This window comes from Megalobrama amblycephala, linkage group LG18 (assembly GCF_018812025.1).
Source record: "Megalobrama amblycephala isolate DHTTF-2021 linkage group LG18, ASM1881202v1, whole genome shotgun sequence".
Lineage (NCBI taxonomy): Eukaryota > Metazoa > Chordata > Actinopteri > Cypriniformes > Xenocyprididae > Megalobrama > Megalobrama amblycephala.
In genome coordinates this window covers 12469964-12481366 of record NC_063061.1, presented here as the reverse complement: position 1 = coordinate 12481366, position 11403 = coordinate 12469964, and the positions used below count along the sequence as shown (strand labels likewise).

General features: G+C 36.4%; 1 protein-coding gene across 1 annotated transcript; it reads left to right on the top strand.

The window, feature by feature from the left end:
- The first annotated feature begins 1597 nt into the window (after positions 1-1597).
- Positions 1598-11310, top strand: dlat (dihydrolipoamide S-acetyltransferase (E2 component of pyruvate dehydrogenase complex)). Its single transcript, XM_048167465.1, has 14 exons — positions 1598-2064; positions 2958-3059; positions 3240-3364; positions 3694-3847; positions 3986-4112; positions 4533-4708; positions 6352-6502; positions 6636-6703; positions 8169-8285; positions 8375-8482; positions 8575-8693; positions 8850-9012; positions 9886-10022; positions 10157-11310. Exons 1-14 carry the CDS (start codon positions 1786-1788, stop codon positions 10284-10286), a joined length of 1956 nt encoding a protein of 651 aa, XP_048023422.1. The 5' UTR covers positions 1598-1785; the 3' UTR covers positions 10287-11310.
- The last annotated feature ends 93 nt before the right edge of the window (positions 11311-11403 follow it).

The window sequence follows — 11403 nt, the reverse complement described above, 5'->3', positions numbered from 1 at the left end:
TAGACCGTTTAATCTGTATTAAACACAGCTCATTATTTCCATCCGGGACGAAACATAGGATTGGCTTAGGCGGCTGTCACTCTCTCGCAACCATGGCAACCACCCTTTTGCCACACATGACCTGCCCACTTGCGCGCGCACGTTTGATTTGGGGAATCCAAGAGGCATGGATCCTAGGAATACCAAAACAATGGCAGAGAAACAGCAAGCTAAATTCACAGTATCGGCCTATGCAGTTAGTGAAGGCAAACCAGGCAAAAAAAGGAAGACAGTAACAGTACAAGAAAAGGCAATGAACAAAAAGTCTTTGGATAAACAAAGAAATAAAACGCGAGTTAATATCGGCGTGGCTTTCCAGCGATGGCGAGAACTGAGGGAACTCAAGGGGCTGAAAAGTGACTCCTTGATGGCTTTATTTCTGCTGGACAGGTAAATCTTTCTTTTTGTATTTTGATCATACATATTTTTTTGTTTATTTTTTCATGAAGCATGTGTCATTAGCACACGTAGCTGCGTAATATAGCTAACATAACATTACTTAGCGAGCCGTAGTAGAGACGATAAATAATGATAGCTATAGTGTTGAATTGTGCATAATTTTACCCTCTGTCTAACTCTTTTACCATGTTCACCTGTAAGTTTACCTGCACGTTTTTTTTCGCCTTTGTTTTGTTTTTATATTCTCTACCTATGTTTACTGATGTCTTTATCTTGTATCTGTGTGTGTCGTACACACTTTGTTGTATGTGTGTGTTATTATTTTGTGTCTGCAATGCAGTTGTGAGTTGATATTTGAGTGTATGTTACTCTGTTGATCTGTAGAACAACGTATATGTTATGAATCTTACACGAAATTCATCTTCATCACAGTGTAAATGATGGTAATGGAAAAACGTGTATCATGCAACCTGTTTTTAGCTTTGCCTTATAGATAGCTCGTTAGCGAATCAAAAAATATATATTTTAAACTTTACCAATATCAATATGCTAGCTTGATAGTGAGTACTAAAATACATCTTGTTTGTTTATCTTCATAATTATAAAGTTATTTTTATTACATGTGATTCTGACATGATGTCACTACATGCCGTGCTCCTTCCTCTCCGCTCGTCTCAGGTAAATAATGCGTCTTCCAGCTCAGTGGTCGGAGTCACACGTTCATGCGTTTTGGGGGCGTGGCTTTGGAAGGAGCCCAGAAGGGAGGGGGTGGAGTGAATGGAAATAATGAGCTGTCTTTAAAACAGTCGTGAGAGGTCTACAGACACTCGATTTTTATACTTTCTTTTTCAGAGTACTTACATTTTAATTATGTATTGATATATAAATAAAGTTTAAACAAATTTTGAAAAAAAGTTTTTTATACATTTTTTTGCCTACCCTGCCTTTAACTAATGAACCTTACTGTAAAGTGTTACCATAATTTCTATATTCTCATTAATATAGAAGTGAAGTATGTCCGCGTATATATATATATATATATATATATATATATATATATATATATATATATAGTAAGCCTACATAACAAAAATTTTAATTTTTGAAAAGGGGATTTTATATTGTAGTTACTTATCTGGCAACCCTTGTGCGTCGCCCGGAGGACGAAGCGAAGGAGAGTGTCGTAAAGTGGGATGTTTTGGAGTGGGGAGGTCATTGGAAAGTGAGGTTGTTCGGAACATTTTGGGGGGAACAGACTGCCGCTGCTACCACAGGTGTCAGATATTCTGATACCACAGTAGCCTTACTCAAATCCAGCGTAGTGTTACAGGGGTCATCACGTTCAAAATGTTGCGTTTAGCGCTGCGAGTGCGCCCATCTGCCAGGCTTACCCGGCCCAGTGTCCTCTCGGGCCCTGCTGCTTCTGCCGCCAGTCCTCGATCTGGACCGGTATCATGCCATCATCTCAAACGATACCACTCCAACGGCCCGACCCGGATCCGGAGCTTGTGTCATGGTCGGCGTGTGTACAACAGCATCCTCAGTAACAGATCATGGGTCTTGCAAACCCAAACGGCTTGTTTCAGTCAAAGCATGCGAGTCTACAGTCTGCCGCCCCATCAGAAGGTGAGCTAAGCTAACTAATGTTATTATGTGCTTCCAATCACGTTTGACTTGCTTTTTTTTTTGTGGAATACAAAAGGAGATTTTAGGACCGGTCTCTTTCATTGCATCTTTTTCTACATAATGAAAGTGAGCGGTGACTGAGGTTGTCATATGCCATCTGTCATCTCTTTTTGTGTTGCGCACAAGAATAAAACTCATATGGTTTTGGAACAACAACATGAGAGAGAGTAAAAGTTGACAATAAAATATATGTACATATATGGAGGAACTGTCTCTTTAAGTATTGGTATATTGCAACACTGCGTTTCTTCTGTTGGTGTCACCTTCAAGATGTTAAAACAGTTAGCTGCCAGAGCTTCCTCCATCCTTCCATGTTTACATACTTATACGAAACATACTCTCATGATACCTCATAACATTTAATCATATTGCTTGACACAATCTAAATATTGAGCCTCAGAACCTAAAACTGCCCACAGTCATGAACTTATCCTGCTTTTCCAGGCCTAGAAAACACATTAGAACTAATTAAATTATAAGACGTTGTCAGAAAGTCTAGCACATTTCTATAGTGACTGAATATACATTACTAGTTTTAAACCATTCCATCAGCTTGAAATCGCAATTTATGAGTCCAATCTCTATTAAATAATAAGTATAATAGGTGAAAATCCATAAAAAAAAAGAAAAGAAAAAAAAGGGGGTAGGCAGAAGTCATGGAAATTCATTAGTCAGAAGGTCCTGAGTATCATAATCTTGTCAAAGTAAACAACAACAAAATCATTTAACTGCCATTTCAGTAGATCATATTATTATGCTGAGAAGAATTTATGGTAATTTATGCCAAATGTGTTCAACTTCCTGTTTATTTAACCTAATTCATTCCATTACAGGTGGAACTGCCTGCTTTGTCCCCCACTATGCAGATGGGCACTATTGCACGCTGGGAAAAGAAGGAAGGAGACAAAATTAATGAGGGAGATCTGATTGCTGAGGTGAGGCACATTCAGGGTTTTACCTAGAAGAAGCCACCTGATTGTTTAATATTGTTGTAGATAAAATAGTAAACTAGATAGTTCCTTAGGACAGTTTGTCAACCAGTCTGAACCAAGCAGTCAACAGCCCCATGGTGTAATTCTGATCTAATTTTAATTCTTCTGCTTTGATTTGGTCAGGTTGAAACAGACAAGGCTACAGTTGGATTTGAACTGCTGGAGGAGTGCTACATAGCCAAGATCTTGGTTTCTGAGGGTACAAGAGATGTGCCCATTGGAGCTGTCATTTGTATTACCGTTGACAAGTAAGCACTGTGTTTATCTGCAGTGCCAAGATCCAGAGCATCATAAGATTTGCTGTTTGTTGTGTACATATTACATAATAAACTTTGTCTTTAAATGTTGGTGAAATAAATTAAATTTTGTGAGTTCTGTCTTTGCACAGATAAATGGTGCATCATAAGAACGGCATACTAAATTATACTGTGTCTTGATCTTGGCTTTTAATGAAAGCATGAATTTGCATGTTTGATTTCTGTGTGTTGACAGTACGTATAGTAGGTACGGTATGTATAATATCGATGTGTACTTGTATTTCCCTCTTAATATACATCATCTGTTTTTTGACCTTTAGTCCTGACCTCATCCCTGCATTTAAGGACTATACATTGGATAAAAATGCTAGCTCCGCCCCTGCTCCTGCAGCTGCCCCTCCCCCTCCAGCAGCACCCACTGCTGCTCCTGCAGCGCCACAAGTTCCTGGAAGCTCCTACCCACCTCACATGAAGGTATGAGATGTTGACCAAATATTAAAGTGACTACAAACAAATTCAGTAAAGTAAAAACATTTGGGATATTGGCCAGTCTAAGCATAAGCAAGCATATTATTGCATGCCATCATAAACTTGCTGTCTTGCTGTCTTTAGGTTCAGCTCCCAGCTCTCTCCCCCACCATGACTATGGGCACAGTGCAACGCTGGGAGAAAAAGGTGGGTGAGAAGCTGAGTGAGGGAGACCTGCTGGCTGAAATCGAGACTGATAAGGCAACAATCGGTAAATTGCCAACTATTTTGGCTTTAATTATGATAATTCAACAGTAATAGTTACCTGTCCACATAAACACCTTAAACAAAATGAAAACATAATTTCTTATGAGGGGAAGAACTGGTCAGTGCTTTCAGTTTCATTTACGTCAGTTTGCTTGTACGAGTCTGTCATATCTGGCTATAACATATCATATAACCTAAAACATGCTCTCACATGTTTATTTTTTTACCATTTTGGGGGTAAGTAAAATGTACATATGTTGTTTCAACAACCAGATGCATTTACACTTGTCCAGTTTTGTTTTTGTAAATGTATGATTGGACATATACACACACAAATGTATAAGCATAAACCAGATTTTAAGAACTTTGTGTATGTTGAGATATTATGACCAGCGATAACACGTGTCCTTCTTGTGGTTTTCAGGTTTTGAGGTACAGGAGGAGGGCTATCTGGCCAAGATAATGGTTCCTGAGGGCACCAGAGACGTTCCTCTTGGCACTCCTCTTTGCATCATTGTGGAAAAGGAATCTGACATTAGCGCGTTTGCAGACTATGTAGAGACTGGAGTGGCTGCAAGCCCACCTCCTGCTCCCACACCGGTAAAGATCTCTGTCATTTCTACAAGACCTCTGTTGTTTATTTGTGTCTGCTGTTTTAAAGTGATTTTGATCAGTGTTGGGGGTAATGCATTACAAGTAGCTTATTTTTACAAATTACTTTTTTTCAAGTAACTAGTAAAATAACGCATTACTTTTAAATTTACAACAATATCTAAGTTACTTTTTCAAATAAGTAACGCAAGTTACTTTGTTTTCCCATGTATTGACTGACAGCTCACCATGTTGAGAGAAATCATGAGTAAGTGCAGAGGCGTTGTGAGTGAACATGATGGGTATTGTAGTTCTAAACTAAATGTGAGCATGCATTTACTCATCTCACTTGCACAAAATCAATTCCTCAAAATGGAAAGAAAAAAGTGAAATGCACTCTCAGAATATTGCACAAACCTACAATAATTAAATATATTAAATTGAACAAATATATTTTATGTATTTATTCTCACTTTATTAACCAGTGTCTTTGCTGCAGACCTTTGATGATCCAAATGAGGCATGAATTTGCATTTCGTTCAGCCTGAGGCTTATTCATTTCTCTTTTGGTGTGAAAGGACCTTTACATTTGCCAAAAATAGAACTTTTTTTGTTATTAAACAAACAAGCAAACCCAGCCCAGGCGAGAAAAAGTAATGCAAAAGTAATGTAACTCCTAACTTTCCATAAAAAATAACGAACCTAATTAGTTACTTTTTTTTAGGGAGTATCGCAATATCATAATGCATTAACTTTTAAAAGTAACTTTCCCTAACACTGATTATGACTGATTATGCACACTTAACAGCAGTCATTTATTAACCTCATTGAGTTGCAACAGCACTTCAATTGACATGAGCAACATGTCATGATGTGATGTAATATATTTTTTATGTGGCCACCTAAAAGCCAATGTGATAAATCAAGGTCATGTTTTTACTGCCATTTTAATATCAACAGTTTCATGCCAAGACTAAAAGTGAAAGGTCACTTTGCAATATTTGTAGTGTTTTGCAATACTGCAATCACGCCATGCCAATTTTGTTGGTGTGGCTACCAAGAATAGACTACAACACATTGCTGTCAGTTGTGGTGCACATGATGTGTTCTGGCAAGATATTGAGATATTTTATTTTGTTAAAAAATTATGTATGTATACACATTGGCAAATGCGTTAATTGCTAAGCCACGGCTCCAACAAGTTTCTCAAAAGCATTGTGAGCTAAGTTGATCGCAGAGACCATTGGTGGCATAACATGTTGTAATCCATATTTGAAGAAGTTAATGACTTGAATCTTTAAAGGTGCAGTGTGTAAAAACACGAACGATTTAGAAGAACAACAACATAGTGACGAAACGCGCTATGTAGAGTGTTTGTCCATTTAGGGCTGCTGTAGAAAGATGCCGGCGCATAATGGCGACTTGACATGTAAGGGGACCCGCGGTGTATGTAGATAGAACTGGTTCATTCTAAAGTAATAAAAACATAACGGTTCATTATGTAAGGTCTTTATGTACCACTTAAAACATAGTTATGTATATTATATTGCATTTCTGTCTATAGATCCACATTGCACCTTTTAACCTAACTAAAAAGAAATTATTTTAATATGTGTATTGTGTATGACTTTTATTTGTACCTCACTTTTCAGGTGGCCACCCCACCACCAGCACCAGCTCCCTCCCCAGCACCTGCCGCTGTTTCAGCCACCCCTGCTGCTCCTAGGAAGGGTAGGGTGTTTGCCAGCCCTCTAGCCAAAAAACTGGCTGCAGAGAAGGGAATTGACATTGCCCAAGTCACAGGTAGGAGTGCTTTGACTTTGAGGGTGTCTCAGGGTTAACAAGAGGGTTACTTCATTTCATTTTCATGGGAGATGTCATAATAAATTGGTAATATGCTACTGAATTTAGGAATATACTACTGCTTTGTCAATAGGAACTGGACCAGACGGCAGAGTCACCAGGAAAGATATTGACAGTTTCGTTCCACCTAAGCCCACGCCTGTAAGTCATTTCATTTTGAAGCAACCAAACGTTGTTTTGACTTTTTCTAACATGGGCAGACATAAAAAGGCTTTTAAAGAGAGAGTTCACCCAAAAATGAAAATGTTGTCATTTTCTCACCCTGAAGTTGTTCCAAACCTGTATGAGTTTCTTTCTTCTGTTGACCACAAAATAAGATATTTTAAAGAATGTTGGTAATCAAACAGTTGACGGTTGTCATTGACTTCCATAGTAAAAATACTATGGAAGTCCGTGGCTACCTTCAGCTGCCTGGTTACCACCATTCTTCAATATATGAAGAGTTTGGTTTCAAAACAATAACTCCAATTTGATTAATTTGAGTAAAAAGGTGTTTTCTTTACCAAGAAAGTGGCTAGATGAAAACCACTATTTTCTGTTTGAAACTTTCACATAGCATCTTTTGGTTATAAAAAAACATTAAAAATTCAAATCTACATTTTGATTTTAAAAAGTTTATTATAAAAACTTATTATTTTTTCCCCAAAATGCAATAAATCTATGACACTTTTTTTTTTAATGCAATTAATCCATCAATATAAAAGTTATTTTATAAATTGAATTTACACAACAAAGTAAGTTGATTCACATATATGACAGAGTCTAAACTTTGCCGATATTTATCTTATATACAGGCATTTTACTAAAAATACATTCAGCCGTCGCTCCCAAAATGAATTCCACGGGTCATCTTGTTAATGTTATAAATTATTTGTCATTACCGATTAGTATCTGGTGCCACCGCACGGTTAAATAAACACATTTGCCGAGTACATTGGTATTAAAAACGGCTTTTTAAAAAAGCCTTCAATGTTTACAGTGAGTGGAATGGAGCGCTGTGATTGGTTGCGTGGATATATCGTGTTCTGCAGAAAAAGGAGACTGGCGTTTGTCGCATTTTGGAAAAAAGGGGAGAAAACATGACATAATAACACGACGGATATCGCATTTTGCGCAAAATTAATAAATTACTTTTCAGTACCGACCAGATACAATATTTGGGCGGAAACTCAATTTTTTTGAAAATGCCGTTTATCGCGTTTTGGAACCAAACTCTTCATATCTTCTTTTGTGTTTGTTCAATAGAAGAAAAAACTCATACAGGTTTTGAACAACTTCAGGGTGAGAAAATGACAACATTTTCATTTTGGGGTGAACTATCCCTTTAAGAAAGCCCAGATGGAATATGTGCCATAATGCTGCAAAAATTTCCACAGAATTCAAGTCATACCGAAGTTCTTAAAACCTTTGACCAGGGTATAATCAACCAAATCTAGAACTAATACAATTTGTTTTTTTAAATTTGTTTTAAATGAAAATTAGAAATATTATTTACAATTAACTGAAATAAGTTGAAGAACTAAAATTACTGGAAATAAATAAAAACTAAAACAGAAATAAAATGAATTAAACCTAAATATATATACATTCTGTTTCATACCACCAGGCACCAGCCGCTGCACCTACCCCTGCTGCACCCACACCCAGCCCTCCAGCCGCCCCTGCTTTTGCTGCTGTACCTACAGGAACCTTCACAGACATCCCCATCAGCAACATCCGCAAAGTGAGTCCACTGACCTTAAATTCTCTAGGAATACATGAAGACTTTTACGTAACCCATAATGCTTTGTTTCCCTGCCTGTCTCTATCTAGGTGATCGCCCAGAGGTTGATGCAGTCAAAACAGACTATTCCTCACTATTACTTGTCTATTGATGTTAACATGGACCAAGTTCTTGAACTCAGGAAAGAGCTCAATGCTGTGAGTAAACTCAGTTCTCGTGGCTGTAACATGATAATAAGCTCCATATTACAGTAGTCCTGATTTAAACTGTATCTTTTCCTCATGATCAGGAGGTGAAAGCTGATAACATCAAACTCTCGGTCAATGACTTCATCATCAAGGCCTCGGCTCTAGCCTGTGTAAAGGTCCCAGAGGCCAACTCCTCTTGGATGGACACAGTTATTAGGCAGTAAGTGGACTCCCACAGTGCACTTCTGATCTTAACCATTTGAGGGCAGCATTACTTCTCACATAATTCTCACATGTCAGAAAATCCAAAGTAACTGTTGTGACATTTAAATGACAGTAAATCTGAATTAATCATGCACTTTCTCTCTCTGGACAGAAATCACGTGGTGGATGTTAGTGTCGCAGTCAGTACACCTGCGGGTCTAATCACTCCCATTGTATTTAATGCTCATATTAAGGGACTTGCGAATATCAGCAAAGATGTAGGCACATTAGCTGCTAAAGCACGAGAGGGTAAACTACAACCTCATGAATTCCAGGTGAGTAATTTAGGTGCTCAATGTGGATATCAGAAACTATTTATTCTGTTGTTTTATAAGAGCATCATTAATATGTATTATTTCCTAAATACTATTTGATTAATTTATTTTTTAAGTTTAAGAATATATTTTATTATTTTTTTTTTATATTCTATATATTTTTATGTACATCTATCTGTTTATCTATCTATATATGGTTTATTCATATCCATATGTGTGGTTTAGGGTCATATAAGGTTTAGGGTCTGTAAGAATTTTTAAAATGTTTTTGAAATAAGTCTCTGATGCTCACCAAGGCTGCATTTATATGATCAAAAATAAATAAAGTAATATTGTGAAATAATATTTCAAATTAAAATAACATTTTTTTATTATTATTTTAATGTATTTTAAAACTTAATTTATTCCTGTGATGGCAAAGCTGAATTTTCAGCATCATTACAGTCTTCAGTGTCACATGATTCTTCATAAACCATTCTAATTTGCTAATTTTGTGCTCAAGAACAATTTCAACTTTTTTCAGGATTCTTTGAATTGAAAGTTACAATTGTTTGTAATTGTCTTCACTGTCACTTTTGATCAATTGAATGCATTTTTTCTGATTTAAAGTATTATTTTTTTTTAATCTAACTCACCCCATATGTGAGATATATATATATATATATATATATATATATATATATATATATATATATATATATATATATATATATATATACAATGGATTGTAATATATATATATATATATATATATATATATATATATATATATATATATTTTTTATTTATTTATTTTTTTTTTTATATATATATAATATAAACAATGGATTGTATATATAAAAATGCATTACATAAACATTCTTGGTTTTCTAGGGTGGCACCTTCACTATTTCGAATCTGGGCATGTATGGCATCAAGAATTTTTCAGCTATCATTAACCCTCCTCAAGCCTGCATTCTGGCTGTGGGTGGCTCAGAAAAGAGACTTCTGCCTGCAGATAATGAAAAAGGGTGAGAAAGGACATCAATTTGCTATCACTCCACATCCTCACAAATATAGATGAAATATAGAAGCTATAGAAATATAGAAGATCTTAAAATTGTTACTCCAGTCACTGAGCGCTTTTTTTCTGTGTCTCTCGTAGGTTTGATGTGGCTAGCATGATGTCTGTGACTCTGAGCTGTGACCACCGGGTGGTAGATGGTGCTGTCGGCGCACAGTGGCTGGCTGAGTTCCGCAAGTTCCTGGAGAAACCGTTCACCATGCTCCTGTGAGCAAGCAGTTTAAAGGGTCCTGGCCCAAAAAAAAACAGTGGACTTTAAGATTTGGAGAGGTCTCTCTCATTGGTTAAATGGTCTCCATGGGAAATATAACAGGTTGTTCTTTTTCGTCATTTTTTTTTCCTTCTCACTCACATACTCCCTGTCATGTACATCACATTGCTTCCTAAAGCCTGAAGTAACCTCTCAACCCAAGTCATTGTTAAGGTCATTTTCTGGAGTTTCAGAAGATATTGCTGAACAAGGGTTTCCATTTTCCTTCAGGATGTTGTTACAAGCACCGTAAGTCTGTTTGCCTCTAGATCAAAGAATAATGTCTGTGTCAATGGCCAAGTCTCATGGTCTGTACCTGTAAGCTTTCACTTGTTTCCATGTATTAATGACACATTCATTGGCACAATACGAGTTTACTTTCTGTATAAGAAAATATGTGATGAAATCTGGAGATGTGTGTGCCAAATATTACCTACAATTGGAATTTATGATAAATTATTCAGTGCAAATGTTCATTTTCTGTATTATTGCATAGTAGACATACATTTGTTCTGTCACTCCCTGAGTTAAATATCTGGCATATACATGATCATTTCTTTCCTGAGACTGTGTGGTGGTCTTGGTATGGGGGCAGGGTCTTCTTATAGGAAATTTTATTTATTACATCTCTCACTCCAGACAAAGCACATTAGTGCCTTTGCTTCTGTTTATAGCGCCTAGGTTTTCCTTTTAAACGGTGGCAATATTTTCAAGTCATTCTTTAATGAATAACGCACAAATCATGGGGTGAACTGCTGTTATAAATAAACCTATGGAGAAACAAAAGAAATGTTCCTAAATGGAATAAAACACTAGACTGGATATACATAGAATGGTTCATTCAAGCTTTTTTGGCATGCATTCAGTGCCATTTGGACAATAGGGAGTCAAACATTTGGTTTTCATAAGGGATAAAAATATGACCAATATTATATCAATATTTAATTTGACAAAAATGAGAGAATAAACAAAATAGAAACTCAAATATGATATGCGACCCATTTTTCTTTACATTTCTATAAGGAATAATCACTTAATTTGATAGAGAGAATACAATATTCCATAAAGTTTCACTGAC